Consider the following 26100-nt stretch of genomic DNA (forward strand, 5'->3'; position numbering starts at 1 on the left):
ACGACCGTCGAGTTGATTGTTTGTTTTTCAAATGGAAACAGCCTGTAAAGGGCGGATGAAGCCAAAGAGCTTTTATATTCCCTTCCTGGACTCACTTCAATTGGATGGTTTTTTTTTCCTATCTGTATGGATGAAGCAAAGCTATGCGATTAGCATGAACTTAACTTTAAAGACTAAAAATTTTCCTTAATTAAAAAAAAGGATAAAAAGTGCGAGAATAAAAAATAAAGCTTATTTGTTATCGTTATTATATATTTTAAAGAAATTTCAAGCACCTTTTCGATGATGTGTACTTCAATGACAACAAGTATGTAGCTCGGAAGGGCGAGAAGTCGTTCGGAAGTCACTTAATCGACTCTTATCTGAGCGCCAGTTTGTCCTCCCCCGTCGCCCTTTCCGTGTCCTCCTCCTTGTAGTAAAGCTCCCCTCAAGATGATTATGTGAAGGTAGGAGCTTCTCTTCTGCCCTACTAATGGCTCACGATTTCAGTCATCTGGCCAAGTAGTCGTGGTAGTAGTTACAAGGGAGCCGCATCCAAAGGGCCGATGAGAAACTTGAAGTGCGCTCTCTAATAATGGGCTGAGCAATAAAGCAGTTTGTACGAGCGAGGACGAGCGCACTTTTCGCTACTGTCTTAAGCGAATTTGGAAATTGCATCTTTAAACAGTAAAAAATTACCTGTTGAGCTATAACATATATAAATAAATGAACAGATATACAGTAAAAAATGATTCGTCAATTTTCGAAAAATTTTTTAGTGTATTGTATGGTATAGGTCATTTTTCCTTTTTTTAATATTTCTAGATCTTCATTATTGCAGCAGTAATTTTTAAAACCAGTCTTCCATTTCGTTTGTCAAGCCATTGGTATTACAATTCCAAGTATCTTGAAATTAAAAAAAAAAAAGTCTCCCTCGTATAATTCAATTTGTAAAACTTAACATCAACGTCCCAATGAAACTTGAAAGTCGCGTTCATCATTTCTCGACAGTACGGCCGCTTCTCCATTAAAACTAAAAGACCGGATGAAAATAGGCAAAGTACAACAACAACAAAAAAAAAAAAAAAAAACAGCAGCGCAACCTAATTAGCCGGAAGATGAAGTGGCGGTCTCAATATCAGCACCGCTGATACATCTTTTTCCTCCCCTGATTCCAGAGTGTAGTACATAGCCTATCGCAGAGAGGCACCTGCTATCTGCCATCGCTCATCGAGAATCCAGGCTCATTTATTCTCACCGTTCTTGCCTTTTCGTATAAATATTCCGAGACAGAAAATGGACGCCCCACATACATCATTCAAAAAAGGCGTGTATAGCCTTCGGTCGTGACCAGACGCGATCAATTCAGCTTCCCCGACATCCCATCTGGCTATTTACTTGTTTTTTTTTTTCTTCTTAAATACCAAATGGCTTCCCAATTGTTCGTCCAGGGTGGAATCAAATAAGCAATCCCCCCAGTAGACACCTGCAGCAGCGACCTCGAATATATATTCCCTCCCATTCTTCTATTCTTCACAGAACTTGGTGGCATTGTGTGTACACAAAGCAAGTAGGAGAGCGGTCCCCGTGAGGACGAATCTTGCATTAGCCACCTGCTACTCGTCTCGGGAGACGCGAAATGCCAGTGCTCTCTCCCGAGTGACCCTATCTCCCTCTCTCGCGTCGGACCGTCTTCGAGCGCAACCCCGTCTTGAATCTCGACAGATACGAGCCAGATGCTGCTGTTGTTGTTGGGTCGCATGGCTTATTGTTGGCGAAAGAGAGAGAGGGAGAGAGAAGAGTCGCTTTGAAATTTGGACCGCCGTTAAGTGCACGGGTCGTCCCCTCCTCCTCGAGTGGCTTGCTTGTTTTATTTCGTCGTTGCGGCTCAGTCTTCTTGACGATAATTACTCGCCATTGTCTGTACCTCGATTTGATTTCTTCATTGTTATTCTAATATCCATTCGAGTTGTGCAAGTGATAATGATGATGTGGAATTGGCAATGACATCCAGGGGAGGGTTTCCAGAACAATGCAAGACTTGTTTTTTAATTATTTCATTACGAAATTTCATACATAATGGACATTACGATATTTGTTTTTTTTTTTTTTTTTTTTTTTTTTCACGCAACGTCCTTATTGGGGTATTGTCGATCAATTTTCATTAATTAGTGTGCGTACCTCATGCGTCGTTTACAAACTTCCAACATTATAACGATTGATGAATTTTGTTGATCAAAAGGCATGTATGTACACCTCTGAATCACGTCGACATTCATTCGAACCCATTGGTTAATTAATAATATAAAATTAGTTGCATTGTAATGAGATTCAAATTGAAATTGATACCCTGCAGCATTAAATATTGTTTCTCAATAACAACTGTGCAATAAGTCCCAACTACACTACATAGATAATTTATGTTTTAAAAGCTTCTTGTTTGAGAAATAAAAAATGTTTGATTGGAAATTTCCTTTAGCAAATGAATATGCGTCCTCGAGTAAAGTGCAAGGGACCTTTTACTGTACACAGAGGTAGAGAGATCCACGAAACCATGATTGCACGAGTACAGTATGGGGGAGCCGAAAATTGGTGGACCGGATCACTCAGACCCCGTAGTTTGTTGCTTTAAATTAAAATAATCTATTTTGCTGGGTCGGCCTCCTCCTCCTCCTCCGGTGGACATAACAAGCATATGCACACGTACGTGTCGCGCGGGAGTAGAGCGGAAGTCGCTAATCGCATTAGCAAAGCTTGGCGCGTCCTTTGCTGTGCTATTGTACACATACACTGCATCGAGATGAGAAGAGCTGATAGTACGTGTATATGGAGTAAAAGGGCCGTGGCTCCGGGCTACGCGCTAGAGTTTTCGGCGCGAGCTATCTTTTGCTTGCTGCGTGGGCTTTTGTTATCGCTTCGTTGGGAATCGTGACAGGAATATTTCCATCCGTGTGCGCTCGTCCGTAGCCACGAGGTACGAGATTCAGACTCAGGAATAACTGCAGTCGTGTGGCAGAAAATAACACTTGGTATATATGTATAATATACGTTCAACATGCTCATCTGTGAATATTCATCTTGGAGATCTTAAAGTAGATAGTATTCGTGAATAAACGGCATCGGGTACGTAGAAAATTGTAGTAATCCTTTATTCACTCCACCATTGATTGAATGAAGCTTACCTTCGATTTCTGATATCTTATTTTTTTTTTTTTTTTCTTTACTTACACCCTTCTTTTTCTCAGCACACAATATCGGCTAAAACTTCCAGACGCTCCTTTCTTCCTCTCTCTGGTCTATAGGCGCGTGTATATATACGCAAAGTGATTTAATCACTCGCAGCACGAACGGCTTTAATAAATGTCATAGAGCTCGACTAGGAATTACAGCCTTGGCCGGTGGTGGTAATTTTTCGCTGCGAGAAAGGGGCGCTGCTGCAACAACGCTGCTGTATACTTACACCACTGTTTTTGCGCTCTTGGCTATAACATAGAAAATCCTTAGTCGATCGTAAATAATGTGCTGGTATGGTGTAGTTTAAAAAGTTACCGCTCATAATTAAAGGGCACCAAGGCGTGCCAACGTTTTTCGTGTTTTAAATGTAGCTTAAGATTTAATGAGCATTTTGTGCTTTTCATGTGAAAGTCATAGGGTGTTGAAAAATAATTGTTAAATATAAAGAAATATATATATATTTTTTTTTTAAACATCATTTTAACACTAGTTGCTTTTTCAACCAACGCTATGAGATCTTAAAGTGGAGAGTTGAAATTACATATGGTTGATCTAATTAATCGCGTGTTCTTGAGTTAATTTAAAAGAACAGGTAACTTGATTTACGTGAAAAGCTAAAATTTTGCATTCAAAGTACTGAGCCCTATATTTTTTTTTTTTTTATATTAAAAAGTTATAACACTCTTACATACTGTACCCGTTCTTTAAAAACGTTCTTTAATACGTCGTTCTTTAAAAACCACAGTGTATAATAATTTTAAAGAAAGATATTTATAATTGTTTATTATACGCTTTAAAAATTTTAGAACAATAACTTTTTTTTTTGCTAATGTAGAATCATTTGATTTTTTAAATCTACTACTTTGGCATTTAAACGTTGCATGACCCCACTTTAAATATACATGATAAAAAATTTATCTTCTTAAAACTTATTACTGTTTCACTACAGACAAAAATTTTGAGTCTTGAAACAAATAAAAAAACTTTTATTTTGATATCTTGAATAAATGTTTTTTCAACTTTCATGGCCTGAAAAAGTTTTGCCGTCGTTAAGCTGGTAACTTACATCTCTTCATTAAATTTTCACTTGTTGCTAAGTCTCAGATTCAGGCGTTAAATCGAAGCTTTTAATTAAATTTAAGTCTCATCTCGTAAAAACTTTTTAAGACGATTGATTTACGTGTTTCTGTACACACTTATTTAAACTGCCCTCAAATAATAGTTAAGATTGTACGTATTAAAGATTAAATAATGATTTCACATGGTACGAAACTTTTTCGTTTTCGTGAAAATACAAGTCACTGTACGTGTAAGGACACACAGGTCTTGGTGGCGATAACTTGTTTCAAGTTCAGCCAACAGCAGGGAGTACAGAGGGTGCCCGCCTCCCTCGCACACCTGCCTCGTTTGAGCCCGCACTCAGCCATCCATCCGAAATTCAGCAACTCCTCGTGTCCTCGCTCATCTCGAAAGTGCAGTGCCTCGCAGTTTGCGCTGGAGTAAATGCGAGAAAGACCGAGAGAGCTGCTAACGGACAGGATTATGGAAATTTCCTGCGCACTTGTTGTCGGGAGAAAGAGGGACAGGGGCAAAAGCGCCTCTCTGAATATGTAACGCTTGCCCTTCAACGGCACCAGCAGCCCGGACGCCGTGAATTGAATATCCGTTGCGTCTTACGGCGCTAAAGCGACAGCCACTGCTGTTACTCTCTGTCCGACCGCTCTGCCTAATTAGAAGCGTGAACTTCTCCCTCCAGCTTTTTTCACCCAACGCGTTAACTTTCCTTCTTCTTCCTTTTTTTTTCGCGTTAAACGCCAGGGGTAACTCTGTTTATTGCTCAAGCTGGTGAATTTTCACGAAATTTTCAGAGCACCGGATGAACCGTCCGAAGGTGGAACCCACATTTTTGAGGGTAATTTTCTTTTTCGAGAGAGAATTTGTATTTCGTCAAATAGAAAGATTTTTTTCCTCGTAAATGTTATTTTCTGAAATAATAACCCGCACATTTTATGAAAGAAAATATGTGACCAAAGCACCGGTTCTCGTTATTGTCCTTGAATTCAGCTCTTGACGTACAGAATCTGATGTACTTGGACCAGGGGTGGAAAAACACATTTGAAACACAAAAAAAGGGGGAAATCGTATACAATTGGAGAGAAACGGAAACTTTGGTTGAAGAGGAGGAGTCCAGCACGTATAAGCAGGAGCTCGATAAGAAATTCGCGCTGAATCCTTGATGGCTAAGTGGTTATCTTATCTAAACGGCGGGTGCCTCTGTCGTGCCCCTGAGGGTACTCTTGGCAAAGAGAGGGAGGGTATCCGGTCGAGACGGCTTTGGTCGTCGCTCCGAGCGGAAATTAACACCTTCGGAGATGTGGCACTTTCGAGCGGCCTCGCGGGGATGAGAGTGGAGGCTCGTGTTGTGCCGAGGCAGGGGACCAAAAGTGATGAATATTATAACCGGATATCCGAATCCTTCTTTTACCATTTTTTTTTTTTTTCTTTTTTAAGGGTCTTGGGGGCTATTGGAGTTTGGTTTGTCTTATTTTATTTTTATTTTTTTTACATTGAAAACGTGAAGGTAGATGCACTTTTTGTTTTATTTATTAAATTTACCATAAATTCATATTGTGATTATGTGTTGGCGATTGTTAGTTAATTGATGTGTAAAAGCTACTTTGTTTATCCAAGCAAACCTTCCTTTCCATCGAAAAAATAAATTAATGAAACGAATGAAATAAAAAAACCTGTCAAAAGAGGTGTAGTGGTCGTGTTCGAGGTATATGAAGGGTAATTTGTGGGACAATCAAAAAAATAAAAAAGTTACAAGCTTTGTCATGAATAAGAAAATGGCACAGGTTAACTACTTTTTTCTAATACTCGTATGTTTACTGTACTCTCACTCTTATTCTTTTTTATCGCAACATTAACAACGCGAAGCTCCAACCGCTCATCAGCGCGCGACACCATCAGTTATAAAACCGATAATTTTTACAAAAGTCCTTTGCAGACCCTCGTTGGCAAGACGGAAGCGTAAAACCGAGCGATAACGCGGTGAAATGTCCTTCGAGAGAGAGAGAGAGAAAAAAAAAAGATAAGGGAACAATGTCGTTCCACTTGCGAGTCAGCCCATCGCATTACGAAGCCCTCCTCCACCTCCTGAGTGTGCATTTTATATGCAACATGAGCCAACTACAGCCAGGCCGCAGGGCAATAAGCAGACGTTGCGATTTCACGAGTATCGTTTTTCTGTTGTTACCATACCTACGTCGGGTGAGTTGTTCCACATTGCCCATAGCATCCGACTCCTCCTCGATTTTTTATGCGGGTGGCAGTTTTATTTAGCTCTACTGGTGTACACAGGATTCCTTGATGCTGTTAGCCCGACAGTACTGATTGATATTGGGTAACGTAACAAAGTAACATAAATTTGGGTAACACTTTTAAAATTCTGAAGACCAATTTAGACGTGTATAATAACTCGACGCTGTTCTCGTCTGCTACTCAAATTTTCGTGTGGCGTGGTCCCAACATTTTATCAGACATATCGCGTGTAACTGTTAATTTTTGCATAACCCTATTCCTGCCTCTCACCAGCGATTGAATTAAATGTCAATTAAATAAGATTAGTTTGCAAAGGTACAAATGGATTTCTGATATCGACATTCCTCGTTGGCTTGCAATTTAATCATTCAAAACGTTTAAAATAAGTCACGTGGAAAATTCAACGTTGCCTAATATGTTTAACACATCTCCAGCCGATATTGAATTATAAATTGGGTTGTCTGCCCTTATGTTGAAAATAACTCGAGCCTTTCCCCTTCAGCCTTTGGGTAAATAAAATCTTGACACCAAGGTACCTGTAAAAGTTCACAGACATTCCCTACCCAACCCAATTGGCGCTCCACCTGAACAGCTTACAATCATAATAATATTCATGTCCAGCGACAGCGTACGCTATCCTCGGACATACACTTCCACAGTCTGACCCACACGTGCCCCATATCTACTGGCAATCCAATCGTCAAAATAGAAGCGACGTAGCCCCGAGCCAGAAGGGCCGGCAAACAAAATCACGCGAGCCCGAGCACAAAGCCAAAGAGACAGACCCAATACACATTGTCGATACAGTCGCATAACGATACCCACAACACGCATGAATCGCAGGTAACGGTGGAGAGTTGCGGCGCGGACAAGGGACCAATTTGCCCGCCGCTTCCGCTGCAGTACCATCCGAGCGCCTACGCTGCCGTGGCCGCGGGCGCAGCGACTCTCGGCTGTGCTGGCAACAGCATCCTCGTTCCTACGAACACCACCGCCAACTGTACGGGCACGGCTGCCATCGCCGCCACGACCACCACTACGCCGCAGCTACACAAAACTACGGCCGACTACGCACCTGGTAGGTCATCACATGTATTTATGTAATGCGCCGATGATACGGGAGTCAACGTAGAGTCGATAAAGTTCAGAGCCTCGAGGGCACGCGTTTATCGCGATGCTGCTACGATATCCAGGGTGCTAGTTGAGGGGCAATACTTTGCGCGAGAGCTCAGCGAAACGACGAGACTCGTAATGCACCCGCCAGAGAATATGCTTTTGGCTGTTCGATGGAAGAGCCGCTTCTACGAGGTGCGTGTAATAACCGTGGAGCGGCCCTTTGGGTTAATCGTAAATTCATCGGGGGATCGAGGGCGCGAGGGGCTTACCAGGGCACGCTTTGTGGCTTGTTTGCTGCGAGATTTTCCCCTCGGCGTGAATGATGTACTTACCGAGTGTGTATACGTGTTCGTAGAGTCATGGGTGCGCGTCGAAATTAGTTTCGGCAAATTACTTTGAGTCCCCCACGTTATTATACATGTATTATACATCACGAATCGATTTGAAAGAATAACGGGCCACACGCGTAGTTAAAACTCCCTGGTAGCTGCCAAGCTCCGTGAGTAATTCAGCCTTTTGTACGTTGGTGCGAGTAGGGTGCCCGCAATAAATTAATAATTAAAGTGCCGTATATCTGCAGCGGGGGATGGAGTTCCGTTGGAATATGCATTACGTGGCGAGACCGAGGCAGCACAGGTACACCAGACGTGGGCTGAAGAGCAAGAGATAAAGAGCGAGTTGGAAAAGGAGGGTCGATTTGGTTAAGGGTCAAGCGAGTCATGGCGCTGTTCCGCTGGAATATTTACTCGGGAGGCGCGAGTGCGGGATGGAACGGAAAAGGTGATCCGGGCCGAGGGTTAATGTGGCGAGAACAAGAGGACGGGGTACAGAGGGCGAGCGTGGAGGAATAGTTTGGGGGGGGGGAATCTCTAACGAGCAAGTTTACCGTCTGGAATTGAGCTGGGGCTGTTCTCGGTCTTTCTCTTTTCGAGATGGAAATCTAAGCACAAGCTCGCACGTCGAATAGTCCGGCAACTATTTCGGTGGGTCACACCTAGCCGATCCTCTCTCTCGCTATTTCGCTCTTTTAACTGTCTTGCTCCGTTTTCGGGAGTTTGCATGCCTAACCAACGACTGGCTAGTTGGTTGGGCTCTCCTTCGCTGCCCAAGGATGTGAGCGCTGCGCTGCAATTCCTTCCTTGCTTTCGGGACAGTAACGAGTGGCCGAGAGATCGATAGAGACCGGCTATGGCCTGCAATTTAACGATTCAAAGTTTGTCTTTGGCCGCTCTGTATTGATTGGCCAAGTCATAGTTTGCGTATTCGTGGTTTTGGAACTCAAATATATTTGATAAAGGTGTTAATTTGGGTCAATTAATGTTTTTTATTTTTCTTTTTTTTTTAGAATTTGCAAGGAATAACACAATAACAAATCGACTACCTACCTTTTTGTACCTAGTACGTTAAATTAGTGAGAGAAAAAAATCCAACTGGTTATACATGATACAACTTGACAATTCAAAGATTGCTTATTGTACGTACAGAATTTCGTAGTCGATATTTTTTAACCCTTAAATATGAATCTTTTTTTTATGGTAAAAATCTGGTTGACACAATTTTTTTTGTAATTATGTTGTACTATTGTAATGTTTTGATGTCTGACTTGAGGTTGAGATATACTACTTGTTTCATTGTTTATTTTACCACTTATGGTGTGTTTACTGTAATGCGGATACATCGCAGTCTGCACTTTTAAATATGGATTAAATTATTTTTTTAATTATTATTACTATTATTATAATTTTTTAGTATAAGATAAAAAAAAACATTCACGTTACAATATTATAGACATATTGTGTCTGACCAAAGGTTGATCTCTACTACTTCCTAGCGAATTTTCTAAACCAGTAATATAATGGGATTGTAAGTCTGACTTAAGATTGATCTCTATTACTTGACCATTTGTTATTTTAAGCAGTGATGTAATTAAATTAAAACATCTTATCATGGATGTGTTCCGAATGGATTTAATTAGCATAAAAACAAAGTAACCCAACCCTTTTATTTGCAGTGAGTAAAGTTTGGTTTTTGATTCAAACTCAGCGTCTTACACTCTCGTCCCTTTTTTTTGCAACTTTTCAGGAGTTTCGGAAGAGCACCCAGTAATTCCACTACTACTCAACACGTCGGTAAATCTCAGCCGGCCGACTCCGTCGTCACAGGACTACTCGACCAACGCACCACCCATCCCACCTCCCCCAGAAAAATATTACGTCAGTCCAGAAATCTGCAAGGTGAGACTTTTAGCTTTATTTTCTCTCTTATCCAACTGCGATGATGACGCGTATGCCCAATTACGGCAAGAACGAGCTACGTATGTAAATCAGCGGCTGTCTCGTGGACGTTAATCAATCGCTGAAAACTACTTGAACGCCAGCGCGGAGGGGAAGGTCTTCATTAGCCTTAATGCACGCCGGGGAAGTTTTCGCAGCGCTCTTTACTTACCTATGGCGGCACCACAGCTACACTTGTGACCCAATTTTCAAAAAGTGGAAAGTAATTACGCGCCTTGGGCTGGATGCGATGAAAGAATTTTCTTTCACTGTATTTCACGTTTGACTTTCTTGCATCTCGTACTTTTTCTTCATGCTCGTATCCAAATAAAGTTTTATCTTGAAATTGCAAATTTGTTAATTTACATAAAAGATATCATGGTATTTAACATAAGATGCTATTCTTTATGACCAACACAGATGTTATCAGCTGCAAACGAAGAAAACTTTTAGTATTCCGTTTCATAATGATAATATCAAAAGTTGTAATACACAAAGTTATTAAAAAGTTGTTTGATAAACACTAACAGTAAAAAAGTTTCTCGTAGCATATAACATCGATACTTGTATCTTAATAATAATACGAAACAAAAATGGAAAAAAAAGTTAGTCTTACGACAGCAGATATAAATTTCTTGAAAAACTGACGATACAATCTTGATTAAAGTTCCAACCACCGCATACCCGAATCAATAGACCCGTCGATTTTTTTTCCCCCTCGCAGAGCCCAGCACTGCCACCATTGCCCGCATCGCCAAACCCAAGCTGCACACCACCGCCTCACAGCGGCAAAGCCTCAAGTAGTTTAAACAGCTACAGTCCGGAGGACATGCTAACCGAGGAAGAGGACGAGGATGAGGCAACGGCGCGTCTTGACTGCGTGATTTTCGACTTCCCGCGCGAGAAGCTCAGCATAGCCGAGAGCTTAGGTTGCGGCAACTTTGGCGATGTGCACGTATGCGAGGTTGATCAGTTTCCCGGCTACGAGGAGGTCTTCCGCAACACCACGACCGACCTAGTCGTCGTTAAATCGCTCAAGCCCGGATCGCCGGAACTGCTTAGGTGGGTTTTCTCAGTTGTGATTCACCTCACTTTTGTTTAAAATGGGAGTGTTAAGGGCCAACCGTACTTTTCTCATCATTATGGCATTGATACAATAAAAAATTAGATGTAAAAAATTGTAATTTCATGTACAGTACACCTGACCGAGACTCTATGACATCTACGAGCCCAACCAATAGCATCACACCATCCCTCCTGTAAGCAACTTAGTTCAGGGGTTACGTGAGCTTAAAATATCTGAAAAATGGAAAAATGTTGTTGACCAACTGTTGAGAATTCACGTTAAATTAACGATCTCAAAGTAAAAAAAAAAAAAGAAAAAAAAAAGAAAAAAAGAAATTAGTGTTCATTCTGAGCAACAGTCCTAAAAGTTGGCAACATCAAACAATTAAAATCTCCAATGCAGCAGGGCAGAAAACCATAACACGCAACATCATCGAGAAAAACTCCAACAATGCAGTTGTCACTTCAATAACGAACCAGCTTTGTGCTTTGCGCGTGAAAAACTTTTCCACTCCACCTTCTTCTGCCCGAGGGCTGCTCACACTCCACGCCCATTTCTCATCATGGGAACTAAACGTCGTGGTAGTTTTTGTCTCGCAAAGAGAAAGTTCAAGCCCAGTGGCAGCAGCAACGCTGCACCCACAATTGTTACCGGGATTCGCTTTGCCCTCGCGCTTTTTTGATCGCAACAACTATTGATCCGTGTACTTTTCTCTCTTACTAGTCTCCAACATAAAGCTCGGGGCTCATAACTTTCCTCGGTCCATTAGCAAGGTGGAATTTGCATCCACGGTTGTACGCTTTTTATTCGAGCGAAATTAAGCGCAAACATTCGTTCGATTACTTTGTAATAAGTTTTATTGTACGAGAAAATTTTTTCACTTTTAATCGTAGAAAAAATACATTATCAGCAGATGTGGAAAAAATTCCCCCCTCAAAAATGGTGTATTACACTTCGCTATCTGATTGTCACTTGTTTTGAGATATATGCTATTTTTATGCGAATGCTTTGTTCTGTACAGGTTAGAGTTCAGAAAAGAAGCCAAAAAACTGGCAAGACTGAACGACCGGAACGTCGCTCGACTACTCGGCGCCAGCCTCGACGATGACCCGATGTGTGTCGTCCTGGAGAACGGCGAGTGCGGTGACCTGAATCAGTACCTGCAAAGTCACGTGGCCGAGACGACCACTGTGCAAACGACGAAAACGTTGAGGTGAGTCGTTGCGATGACACTTTGATACTTTGCACGGTATAGGCAATTTTTAATGCTAAGCGCGAATGACTGAATGAATGCTATCTTCGTACAATCATGTATATCCTCTGGGAAAAATCCATTTCTAAGCACGTGAAACAATGCAACTCTGAAACCCTGATGCACTTAAAATTTAAAAGATCGTTCTTGGCGTAATCGCGTCTGTGCAAAACACAGCGTTACGGAGATAAAGGCGCGCTCGTAGCGGAAGAGCTTTTCCCGAGAACGAACGAAAGGACACATCCAGAGCCCAAGCAAACACACTCTCGGCTGCACCTTATCTACGATCGTGTTAAGGCGTGCGCGCGTGTATTTGCAAGCTAGAGTGTGCGTGAATGGAAGCGATGAAAAAAAAGCTGCTCGAAACTTGAATAGGCTACTAAAGTTGCGAATAAGATGGAGCGAAGGGAGGTAAGGAAGAATAGGGAAAAAGAAGGGATGTTGAGAATTTAAAATTGGAAATCCATTTGCTGTGAGTAGCTGTTGTAAATAATTGCATTTCTCGGCTTCCAGTCTTTTAGACGGTTCTTTGGCGCGATTCACGCGCAAAACGAGTTTTTGATTAACATCATTTTTTTAATTTCATCTTTCGAGTGCTTTCTCTTTTCGATGCGCCACCCTTTGTTCGTTAGTTAACGAATGCCTCGCGTCTGTTTAATCATTCGTAGGAAAAATATTTAAATTCTGAGCTTCGTTATAATATAATTTCAAAGACTTGGTAATTTAAATTCCTTAAACATCTTGACTCAGTAAGATTCGTGTAATTAGCATCAAGTTTCATTTACTGTTTTATAGAATAAATTGAAAGAATTTTTTTTTTAATTATCAACAAATTATCGCTTATTTGAACTATCACTTTGACACGGTATTTGATGATGATGTATAAAAAAAATTTATAAATTAGCTGTTTAATATATTAGTTATTTATTTTTGTTAAAATTTTATAAGATAGACTTGAAATTTCAAACTTTCATAAAACTGTATAATGTTATTAAGTTTTTGAAAACATCAATTTATTTTTATTAAATAGTATTTGATTGTTTTTAGTATACACTGTAAGTAAGACAAAGCTTAATTATACATGAATAGTTTTATTAATGTAGTTAAAACTTACATGATTTTTCGAACTTTTGAGAACAAACTGATCCAAATCATAGTTATTTTATACACGCTAGCCTCATGTATATTCGATAGCACATTTATGACTTTTCAAAACCTCATATTTTACATAATAAGAATAGTTATGATTACCACTGTCAACTTCTTGACTTGTCTAATTTAACATTGACTATTACTACTTTCAAACTTTTTGCACATTGACTACAATTAATCTTTGGTAGATTGACTAGATCATGTTGATTGTTACTTCTGAAAATCTTTTAATACGTCTGACAAAACGTGTAGTGTTACTACTGTCAACTTGCCTAGTTTCAAGTTTCATTAATTGCTACAGCTGCAAATCTCTAGATGCATTTATTTGCAAAACTTTGTGACCATTTAATAAAGATATGATCATTTTTATTATTAAAAGTATAGCTTTCTCTATAAACACTCGATGAAAATTACTAATATCGAATTGTAGATACGCAAGAGCAGTACTGTATCCACGGCCGTAGTCAACACGAATTTATTTCGTCACATTTTACCGAATCAAAAACAAATCAAATTCCATATTCCCGTGATAAAATCAGCAACAACAGCAGCAGGCTGAAGCCGATCGCGCAACGTCAAGCTCGAAAACACACTCATACCCGCGTGTATATGTACATGTCGCGCTCAATCGCTCAGCCGAGTAAAATCGATTCCCCCCTCACATGCACGTATCTATACCTCGCTCGTGTATGCTCTGGCAACGACGTCGTCTATACCTACGCGCGGAGTATATACCCTTCTCTCCTCGTCAAATGAAGTGTAATTTGCGATCCAACAGGCCGCGAACAATGGCCCCGAATGCCAAGCAGCGCGGAAAATTTTTACTCCCTGCGACTGAAGAACACGACGAGCGATACGAGCTGCTACTCGAGTGATTGTTCCCTGCCAATGAGCTACTTATGTTACCGTCCGAGTTGCTCTTCCTATCACTGCCAACTTGCGAAATGCAAAAAAAAAATTCCAGCCCGAGATCTCAGTTGCAAGTGTTACGGTTATAGGAAACAACAAATATATATGTTTAAAATTGACTTGAAAATTGTCATCGTGTTTTACCAGCTGTGTTATTATTACTTTTATAAATCTAAAATTCAACAGTAGAACAGTTTTTATTAGCAATTATTTCTCATACCCCTATACAATCTGGATCATGACGCAATTCGCAATAGATTATCAATTCCCCCCCCCCAACTTGCGTTAATTGCAATTATTAATTCTTGATGGCTTGTATGATACAAGTTTTTTATACTAGCAATATTTGGCGTATATTTATCACGAGGTATTTTTTTTGGTCGACTTTAGTCATTATACCATTAACTTTACTATGATCACAGCTGTTAGAACCACAATAAAAAAATTCGTACGGTAAAATTCAAAATAGATGAACTGAAAGAACCCATCGAAGTTCAAATTACTTTTGCAGGTTTGTCGAAACTCCTTGTAACCAAAATTTTCAATGCAAATATTCGTGAACAATAGTCAAAGAGGCGATAATTAATTTCGACAAAAAATCCACGATATACCCGCTCAAGCGTATGTACTCCAATCACGGACAATTTCGGACTCGCCGCAAACATTCCCCGAGAAATTAGCCCCAACTTCACGACAGTCTATCTTCCCTCCTCTTTTACCACCACTTCAACCCTAAAGCTCACATCCTCGCGACCTTATTTCCCTGTCGCTCCCTTTGTAAGCCCGCACATCTCTCCTCCGAGAAGAGCCCATCAGCCGCACGAGGATAAACATTAGGGGCCGTAGGAGGTAGGGGAGGGGGTTCCCAGGGACCTATATGCCCAAGTTGCCGCGAACTCGCGAAAGCTTTGACGATTCCGCTGTAGCGCACTCACCCCCCCCCCTCCTTCGCCTTCCCACCCTATCTCTTTTCCCGCAGTCATTTTCTAACGTATGCATGCAGATGTACGCGAGAAAGTAGTGTTAGTATGTGGGTGCGACCCAGCCAAAAGATATCGAGGTGTACTTGATTTTCTCTTTCTACGTGTGTGTGTTTGCAGTTTCGGCACTCTGGTGTACATGGCTACGCAAATAGCATCCGGCATGAAGTACCTCGAGGAAATGGACTTTGTGCATCGGGATCTGGCTACGAGGTAAGATGTATACGTATATTGGTGTATTTATGTGCGTGTCTATGCACTGCCAGCAATGGGAAAGCTAATGCACACGTGCAGCCTTCGAAATAAGAAGAAATAGGAAGTGGCATTGAAATGGACTTACACGTTGATGTACGCCTGATGGAGCTGACTCAAACAGAGTAGCGATAGGGGTGGTGTTTTTAAGAAGACTTTTTGTTTTTTCATGATGCTTTGTACTTCGGATGTTTTATTTTTTTTGAGTTCTTTTTTTTTACATTAGTAGTATCTTCAAATATTTTTGCACATAGTTACAAGGAAATTATTTTTGAATCAACTTCGGTGATTTTATGGCTTGAAAAGTAAAAAATAAAAAATAAACGATTAACCGTGACACAATTATACCATAAAATACTTATAATGTGACGTGAAAAGTCAAATTTATTACACTCGACACTTATTTAGCCTCATTGAGTCTTACCCCTAAATAGATTTTACACATGCAAAGTAAGTACTTGAGCAACCAGTAGTGCAAGTAAGCAAGGACTCTTGTACTCCGATCCATTTGATGGAGGCACGTGTACCAATTATGAATTCCAATCATAAACCTTGTTACTATAATAGCCTTCTGGGATAATAAGCGCATAACTGTCAGGCCTTGTCTATCAAAGATTGATTTTTTGACGCTGCAGATCCTATTATAAATTTTTTCTCGTACTTTGATCCTTATCCAACTGAACTGAATTTTACTGGAGCGGTAACATGAAGAAATAAAAAAAGTCAACAATAATATGAGTGGATCTAGACCCTTTCATTTTAATTTTTTTTTTTTTTAAGTTATTTTAGCTCTTCCCTGGATTTCTCGAGTACGCACAACATAAACTACTGCAAGAGTCAGCTCGTGACTCGGTCCATTGACTACTGTACTTTATTACCGTGCACGATCGTTTCAAAGCTCCCGTTCCCTCAGTCTCTCTTTGGCTCAGCACCCGAACTGCGAAATTACGGTTTAATCTGTTCAACAAGACAAAATTAAACGTTTCTGGGCATTAAATTTTTAATTCTGTGAAATGAAATTTGCTTTTCGAAGCCCAACATCCTCTGCCTGGAAGTACAGTATCGGACTGTTTCCACTTGGTACCCTCTCTGCAAAATATACGGGTACTGTGTTGGCGATTCGTCCACCGTAGAAAATGCTAGCCACTTACCAATAAGCGTTTTTCACTTTTATTTATTATTCGCTCGGTTTTAAGTGAAAATTATTGTATCGCTTTCCATTAAAGTTGACGTTTGATTATTCAATCGATAAAACGATGCTTTTCAAAGTAGTCTGTTGCAGCTTTGCTTTTAGCTTGAATTTTTTTTCAATTTCAATTGTCCATGAATTGATGAAATTCTCATCATTTAAAAAATTCCTGAGCATCTGATTGTCACATTCGTTATCTCATTAATTGGGAGAAGGCATTTCCCACTTGATTAAATAAATTTCGGAAAGCAACTTCAGTTATGCCAATAGGAAGTGTTTGCTTTGCAATTAGCTTATTAAAAAAAAAAAAAAAAAAAAAAAAAAAAAAAAAAAAAAAAAAAAAACGAGCATCATAAATAATTTTTCTCTCCTCTCGATATCAATTCAAGCATATCGTACAAGCCACTCCGTGCTACTCTACTCGTATTTTTTCAGCAAGATCAATCAAGTGCTCGTACGCTTTTTTCGCATACCTCTCTTCATCCACACAATATCCTCCTCCTCCTCGGAAGAGAAGAGAAAAAAAAATCCCACGAGCTCCACTCGAGTCTCGCAGGAGGTAGCTGTAGCGCCGAAACTTTCGCAATATTATCTAAATTTGAAACTCCCCTACTACTACCGCTTCTACTGCAACTACTACTGCACAGCCTGCACTACTGACGCGTGGCAGCAGCGGCGCAGTGTAGAGCCAAAACTCGGGCGGTGCAACTTTTTAAGCGTCCAACGGCGGCCGCGCGCGTATTCGGGGGCCTTTATCTATACGCAACCAGGCGGCCTTTTCCCTGGGCCGAACTTCACTCTTCTTCCTCCTCCTACTTTCTTCTTCACGCTCGAGTCGGCCGATTAAAAGTTTTGACTAATTGACCGGGAAATGGAGCGTCCTGTTATACCGCCACCCCCCTGCCTCCTCCCTTGCGTTTTCATGGGGGAGCGCACACTAATTAGCGATCCCGATCAAAAGGATGGGAGACGCGAAAAAGCGCGCCGACGTCACGTCAAAGTCCTCGCCGGCGGAATAATGAACCGTGACGTTTGGGGGACTCTTTTACTCGATCCACCCCCAACCAAAACCCGTATGGTGTATACCGATGTTTTTATGCACGATCCCCAGGATATCAAATTATTTCGATCTCCCCGACCATGCGAGTGGTGGCCGTTTGACGCTAGTCCTTTTGTTTTTCCTTGGCCATTAGCACACGAGTATGTAATCAGATAATGTAGGTATAATCAGGGACCCACTGCCGATGGTCGGATTTTTGCGGATTTCGGAGTTTCATTCAATTTTCAACGTCCGTCAAATCCATGGTAAGGATTTTAAGGACGCGCTCTAAGTAACAAAGAGTTTCAGGCAGCTCTTAATTACTACTTTGACGTGTGACGAGATTCCAAACGTGTTTTACTGATGGTAAAGATGTGTTTGGCCTAAATCCTTTCAAAAGTAAGCTCCTTTATAAGTATTCTGGTCTTCAAGATATACACCTCGAAAGAATACTAATAATGGCAGTTGAATTAAATTAATGTTTGGCTTGTTTTAATGCTTAATTTAATGCAGTGAGCATCAAAATAAATCCATATTTTTAGATTGACATTGTTTGATTTGATTCTGTGAATGTTCAGCCCTCACTTGACCAGAGAGTACTGGTGGAATTTCCTTAATTCATTTTATTTGATAAAGTTTATTTAAGAGATTCGTGTTGACTTTGATATTTTACTGACCACTTGACCGAATGACTGGGATAAAAATGCTCCTATTGGGGGAAACGTGACTTTCAGGAATTGTCTGGTGAGCAAGGGTTACACGGTGAAGATTTCGGATCTGGGATCAGGGCGGAGTGCCTACCTAGCGGACTACTTCAAGACAGACGGCCGGTCGTTGCCGATACGCTGGATGGCCTGGGAGTCGATGCTACTGGTGAGTCCCATTGATCATGTCCACGCACATCCCCTTTAACGCGAGATGGAACGTGATGGCTCGATTTCACCGCCCACCTGCTTCTATTTTCCGTGCTTCGCTCAACCGAGTTTTTCATTTTACGATTGTACTCGTTTACTCACTGCTTTTGCAAATGTGTGGGTTGATTATTAGTAGAGTTTCGAGTATAATTTAAAAATACACTCTCACACCCGATATCAACTGAAAAATTAACTCTTTTATATTATTACGAATGCGAGTAGTTTTTAATATTCATTTGACTTTTACTAGTTATACGCACGTGGTGCAAGTGAACTCGATTTTTAATTCAAATTATGGTGTGATTTATAATTTAATTTTAAGTGCAACCGAATCTGTTAATGGAATAAATTCCTGGCTCAAATGGAATACAATTAAGATAATTAGTACACGTGCACTGATAAAATTTTTTTTTTAAATCCTTTTTTCATATTATTTGCAAAATTAAATTATTCAATTCATCGGAGCAGAAGTTTGACACGTCAAAATATTTTTAAAACTGTCCAATAATTGGCAGAAGAAAAAAAAGCACGGAACGTACATTATACAATCGAAATTTTAATAAAACAAAATCCCAAACGTGCTCCACCTCCCAATACGTTTCAACAAAAAATGTAAATTAATTATCAGTTACAATATTTTCGCTGAATAATTCAACAATACGAGCTTTGCCAGGACAAAGAAGAGACTGAAATTTTGCTTCACGAGTACCTTTGTTGAAAACATTTTTCCCAGCGTACACGCACACACACAAATGTACAAATGAACTTTTCATGTAATATTGTACACCGGTGCTACAACGACGAATAAAACACTGAACTAATAACAAATGCAGTTTTGGCACGTATTACAGACAGTCAGCCCGAGAACAACGTTTCACAAAATTAGTCGAGCGAACCCACCCTCTCCTTGTCACGCGAAATTGTGTATCCCATTTATACGGGAAACAAAAACCATTCGAGGAAAAGTCCTTGATCTAGTGATAAACTATTTATAAACATTTGTGTTGGATATTTGTTTACTTGAAACTCTGCATAGCGTTGAGTATCCATTCAAAATTTATGTGACTACTGCGCACGGATTTTTAATTTGAGCTATGAAAATGAGTTTTTTTTTTTTTTTGTTACTTTTTAATAGTACTATGAAAATGTTTGTGCATCTAACGATATTATTATTCACAAGAAACGTATCACTAATAAACTTAATGATAAATTTTAAATGACCAGAGGTCATGATAATAACTCATTTTGCAGCCATTCATTTTCTAATAATAAATAACAAAGGTTAATGGTTCAGCCAAACTGCTGATAAGCATCTTTATGGAAGTTATATTCACTTTTGATATTTACACATCGAAGTATTAATAAAAATACGATGATCAACATGCTTTTGAAACTCGAACCTGGACAATTGAAAGCAAATGAAATCTCAATCCAAACAAATGTTGCCCGTAATAAAATACACGGAATCATTTCGTACAGAAGGACTGTATTTCAAATGAAAAATAATGTGAGAAGTATTACAATCACAATAAAAAACAATCATAATCGACTGAAATTATTGTTTTTATTCGCGTTTGCAAGATTAAAGCTCAAAGCTTGTTGTGTACTCGTGAACCATTGTAAAACTACTTTTGTACTTACCATATTATCGCATTTGGTGATTTATTGTCTCTCAACGCGATAGAGGCTTTTGTTTCATTATAAAGTTAATGGTTAGTTCCCGAAAGTAATGATATAGTACGTGGAAGAAATAACGCAGTTTTTTTTTTTTTTTTTTTTTTGGAACCAACATCGTACAGACTTTGTTCTAATGTAAAAAGGCAGCCAAGCTAAGCGATAATGGAACACCGAGTCTTCCGCGTAAGTGAATTCCCAAGAGCATTAAAGAAACATTTCCAACTTTCGGAAAATCTCGAGAAAACAAGGGCGTTTGTTTACCATCCGGGAAATTCCATTATGCTTGCGAAAAACCTTAATAAGAAAGAATTACACTTGAAGGAGCCTCTTAAACCACTTATCCCGTTCCCTAATAATTTAACGACTCGGCAAGTAGGAGAAAAGAAAAAAGGCCGCACGTCGCGGTAAAGAGCGCGAGTTCCGCGGGGGGGGGAGGGGCATAAAATAAAGTTTTCTCAAGACCATAACGCGAGAGAAAAAAAGAGAGAGAAGCAAAAACCGCGGTAGGGAGAAACAAAGAGGCTTGGGAGGAAGAAAAGTAGAAAAGGGGGAGAGGGTGAAAGTGAAGTGAGCGCGCCGGGGCAAAAAGTGAAAAAGAGCACATTGCGCCACACGGCTGATTTATGAAAAGCGGGCTTTTCCTCGAAACTTGACGCACTGGCGTGGGCCTGGTGGAGTCGAGGGGCTGGATTCGGAAAGCAGGCGATGTTACGTAGTTACTAATACCGCGCGGGCCTCGAGTGGCCCTTTGGAACTCGAGGGGCTCCTATTTTCCTTAGGAGGGTACCTTTTTGGGCTTGACGAAGTAAAATCCTCATCAATTTTCACCGTACCATCCGTACACTTTTTACAATCCATGGAAATAAAAATCTACTTTTTAAATTAAAATTCGTTAAAAAGTCACTCTGTAACTTGATTGAAACAAAAACACATTGTTTTGCAATTATATTCGCACGAATAAAAGGGAAATCATTTTTGCTCGTTACAGCAGATTTTGATTGACATCGTACACTTCAATAAAATTTTTTCGAATCGGTTGATTGCACAAACATCGTGTTACAATACAAAGTGATAAATGAAAATAAAACAACCCAAAAGCTCGCGCTCCAGCCATCGGCAAACGAGACCTAAAAGCCTCGCTAAAAGCCCAGCAAAAAGTATCCTCAGCAATCAAGTCGTCCTCGTCGTGAGTCTCTCTATTTCAGCCCCGGATTTAGCGATTTCCATTTCACCCAGCGTGCAATGAACGCAGATTGTAGTAACAAAACTGTTTTTCGTTCTGTTGTTTCGCAGGGCAACTACACGTCCAAGAGCGACGTGTGGGCGTTCGCCGTGACGTTCTGGGAGATCCTGACATTCGCACGCGAACAGCCGTTCGAAGAGCTGCCGGATTACCGCATCGTTGAAAACGCGACTTACTTCTACCAGCAGGACGAGAGGAGGGTGAGGCCACGTGTTTTTTCCCCCCTTTCCTTTGTTACTCTTGATTTGTCTTCAGTAAACTACTGTGTATATTAGTTTATTCTATAAATAAATTTAAAAAAAAAAAGAACAACGTAACCGTGTGCTTCGCAGATGATCCTGCCACTGCCGAAAAACTGCCCGAAGGAGATGTACGACCTGATGCGCGAGTGCTGGCAGCGCGACGAGCGCGACCGGCCGAACTTCCGGGAGATCCATCTGTTCCTGCAGCGAAAGAATTTAGGGTACAAGCCCCATCTGCAGCGCAGCTCGAGCACCAGTGCCAATGACACCTGATACAGAGAACTCGAAGGCTGGAACCTCATCCGGCTTTCCATGATGGGCGAGCTCAACGGCAACTGGTGGGAGCCCTGCACCGGCGTCGTCGACAACACCCGCGCCAGCACCACCTCCACTTCCAATTATCATTGAATGATTGGATGGGTGTGTCTGTGTCGCGATTGACTTTTTGTTTATGTTTTGGAAAGGGAAGGAGGAGTTTTAAAAAGACAAGCAGCAGCTCGACAATAACCGCGCGCTTCCCTCTCGGTGTATCAATGTGTAAAGGAAAGAAAAAAAACAAAAAAAAAAAAAAAAAAGAAAAAAGAAAAAAGTAATGTTCGTGTATCCTTGAGTCGATGTTCGATAAACGCGCTCTTTTAACTCCGCCTGGGAGAGAAGTTAAGATAATGATAAAAAAAAAAAAAAAGTATAAGAGAGAAAGTTGTGGATTATTGTGCGGAATCTTTCATTACTTTTTTTCGTCTTTTTTTATTTATACGAGAAAAAAATTATCAACAGATTACTTGACATCTCTAAATTTATTGAATTTTGATCAATGCACTTGTAAATTTTTCTTACCCATTTAAACATTTGTTTGTTATTTATTATTCACCATTTGTTGCGCTCTAATTGATTTTGTAAAATGTTAAACGACCATTTTCACGAAGGTATAAATATATATTATATGTAAAAAAAAAAAAAAATTACATGACAATTTGATAATTACTGTTAAATATATCTATGTTAGACACACGAAAAATTTATAAAATGATGATATCCAATATTAATAAATAAAAAGTTACAATAAGACGACGAGAAATCTTTTTTTTTTCATTTGCAACACCTCATCATTTCTTTAAGCTTAGTAAGACAGAAATAATTGCATTTGAAAAATTTATTAATTTTTGTCGAGAATTCGTTTTTTATTTTTTTTCGACAGATGATAACAAAGAGAAAAAAAAGTTTGTTGTCCTCTCTACGGATACATCAAACCAATCGGATTCGCGCGTGTTTACCAATGAAGCCGTATTTTTCTATACAACTGCTGCGTTGTCGTGTTTTCGGGAGGCCAGTGGCAGCTAGTCAAAAAACGCTTGATTCACAGTTGCACGGTAGAAAAAAAAATCGAGACTCGTAAAGCTGGCGTTCAAAACATGGATAAACAAAACGTGAAAATGAAAAAGAAAAAAAAAATTGATCCTACCCTCTGACGAATTCCCGAGAACCAGTGAAATACTACCTCCAGTTGAATCTGATACACCATCGAAGCATGCTAAGGTAATTTTGTGAATCATCAAACTACACAGATGCCAAGAGTCGAATGAAAGAGGGGAGACAAAAGTCCCATATCAGCGGGTTATGTAAAAAAAAAAAAAAAAAAAAAAAAAAAGCGAAGCGCTCGTATACCTCGAAACAAAAAATGCATCAACACCCTCGCGTGTCGCGTTGTGCTCTTGCAGTTGAAAATTCGTCAAGCACATTTTTACATTTTTTTTCGGCTCGTCAACGAAGCTGGATCCGGCGAACAATGGCTCTTTATTGGTCGAACAGGCTGCAGGGACAATGGGACACTCGATTGATTTGAAAGTGCTACGTGATAAACCTGTCGGTGCGAGGGGTGGGGGAAACCATGTACCGGATTACACGTGGTATCGCGACGTTTAAGCCGAGAAATGCGAGCTTGTCCTGTTAATGGAATTAAAAAATTTTCATTGTACCTTGTTTGCAAAACACTGTTGGTACGATATTTTTAAACATGCAATAATTCCTTTATGCTTTGGCTCTTTTTTCATTGCTTACATTTAAGATAGATTAGATTTTAATAGTAGAAGCAAGTCCGCAAAGCAAATGATTGAGTGATAATCATCCAAGTTACTCACTAGTTGCGTATAAGCTATTTTTGTCACTCAAATAAAACAAACACACCGATTTTCAAACAAGTGTTGATTATCATTAATTATCGTAATACTTTGAGAAAAAAAAAAAAAAACGTTTTTTTGCAATGCACCCTGCAGTGTAGGAAAGTAGCAGTGCTCATCAAACTCGTCCCGATAACAGCAGTGCCATTAATTTTAAGTGCATACCTTGACAAATGGAAAAGTGTAGAGGATGACGTGGTTGCTGCGACGTCAAAGACACAACATTTACACATGACGACTCGTAAAAATGAAAATCACTCGCATCGCCGTGCAAACACGTAAATCACCAGTCAGCCATCGGTACCGGGGACGATTTTTCCACCCAGCATCACCCGCCGCGGCAAACGCACGAAATCCCCCAGCATCGCTCTTGAAAATTGATACCGTCATCTCGCACGTGGAAAGCCCATACCTCGGCAACAGTGGCACCGAAACACCGCTCGCTCCTTCGGATCGACGCGTCTCTTTTGTCCCTAGAACAGAAAAACAAAAAAAATTAGGGTACGACAAGCTAGTGTCGTCGGTTGACGCATGGCCTCGGCTGCTCCGAAATTCCAAGGGGCCGCGAGCTCTCATTCATATCAGTGTCAGCCGACGTGATTCCCCGATTCCAGTTTTGTCAGCGCGTCGCCGCCACCCCCAATTTCGCTCTTCTTCTCGGGGAGAAAGAAACCCTCCGGGCGAGTATAAATTTCACTTGTCGAGCACCTCGAGCGCACGTGCGCCCACTATGCGTATGTGCATGCATATATATACGCGCGCGCCCGAGGTGCTGGAAAGGAAAGGCCGCTGAAGCGCGGGGGAGAGTAAGAGAAATGGTGGAGAGGAAAAATGAGGGGCGGTAAGACGGAAGTGAGGGAAGCCGAGTCGAAAATGTATCCTAAGTGGCATTTATTATTTTGTGCGCACTTGTATCAATGACGGATCATGTATTGACAGGTTAGAAAATCGTCATTTCTATGGTATCGGAGTAGCCGAGTGACGCGGAAAAAGTTGCAAGGCATTCTTCACTCGTTTCTTCGATTCATCATCACTCGGTTTACAGCACGAGACCCGATTGGTGGAGCAACCAAGACGAGAGTGCAAGAGCAAAAGTGGAAACACGTAGTCACATATGCATGCACGTGCACGCGAGCTGAGCAAAGCTCGGCAAATTGTTGGTGCACACACAGCCAACGCCAGCAGTCACTTTTACGGCCCCGCCGCTGCTCGTCGTCGCCCGTAAAAGACGTGATAACGCGTGCTGCGAGTGCTAGAAAGCCCTGCTCTTTTTTTTCTCTTCGCAACTGGGTGCAGGCCGACGACAACGCAACGAATGGGTGATATAACTGCCGTACTGATTAAATTGTCTGCGTGAAATACCTTTCGGCGTATCTCGATGCAGCCAGGCGTTTTTTTGCATCGAGGCCGGTGCACTGGTTTTAATACTCGGGAAGGACTCGATCTCTATTTTCTTGGAGATGTTTGCGAGGAGTGAAAACAAAGGAGGTACAAAATCTTTTATTTTCAAAGTTTCTGCGTAGGTTTTTCCAATTATGTATTCTCACGTATGGCGCACAACAGGGGGTAAATTAATTGCCAAGAAATCATTAATTTACAATTACCAGTTTATCATTACTCCATTTTTTAGAAAAACCTGAGAAACATGATACATCGGTTATTTGGACTTGGGATGGAGAAAATAAAAGTCAACTTTGTTTTGGCTCCATGAAAAACGCAGTTGTAAAATCCATATACATCCGTATACATATTATTGAAGATTAAACGCAAGCAATCACAGAAAAACAAAATCATTATTATCTTATTCTAATGGCTCGTGTAATTGCAATTATTAGATACAGTTACGCGTGGACCGTAAAAAGTCCACTTGTCGTTTTGTTTTATTTATTTCTCTCTGCAACCAAAAACAGGCCCATTTTTCCTCCCCACGAGTACGCAGAGGCTAAAAAGTTACTGCCTCCACTGCAGAGAGAAAGAACCGTCAACAACTAACGTTTTCGCGTTACTCACTGCCGCCGTTGGGGCAATTACAACAGTTGGCAGTAGTGTGGGGAAGATGAATGAGAGGACGGCGCTTATGAC

At 40.5% G+C, this 26100-nt stretch overlaps 1 protein-coding gene across 1 annotated transcript in view; it reads left to right on the plus strand.

The window, feature by feature from the left end:
• Nucleotides 1–22899, plus strand: part of Ddr (discoidin domain-containing receptor 2) — a 141183-nt gene extending 118284 nt beyond the window's left edge. Inside the window, exons 11-18 of the mRNA XM_089591811.1 lie at nucleotides 7381–7615; nucleotides 9736–9887; nucleotides 10651–10988; nucleotides 12014–12205; nucleotides 15406–15498; nucleotides 18500–18638; nucleotides 21650–21799; nucleotides 21932–22899. Of these exons, the coding sequence (XP_089447937.1) occupies nucleotides 7381–7615; nucleotides 9736–9887; nucleotides 10651–10988; nucleotides 12014–12205; nucleotides 15406–15498; nucleotides 18500–18638; nucleotides 21650–21799; nucleotides 21932–22114 (1482 nt within the window). The 3' untranslated portion in view covers nucleotides 22115–22899. The remainder of the gene's footprint in view (nucleotides 1–7380; nucleotides 7616–9735; nucleotides 9888–10650; nucleotides 10989–12013; nucleotides 12206–15405; nucleotides 15499–18499; nucleotides 18639–21649; nucleotides 21800–21931) is intronic.
• Nucleotides 22900–26100: the final 3201 nt, after the last annotated feature.

The sequence above is a fragment of the Copidosoma floridanum genome, unplaced genomic scaffold (genome assembly GCF_036245765.1).
Source record: "Copidosoma floridanum isolate Cflo_tuat_1 unplaced genomic scaffold, Cflo_Japanese_pri ptg000014l, whole genome shotgun sequence".
In the NCBI taxonomy this organism is placed as follows: Eukaryota; Metazoa; Arthropoda; class Insecta; order Hymenoptera; family Encyrtidae; genus Copidosoma; species Copidosoma floridanum.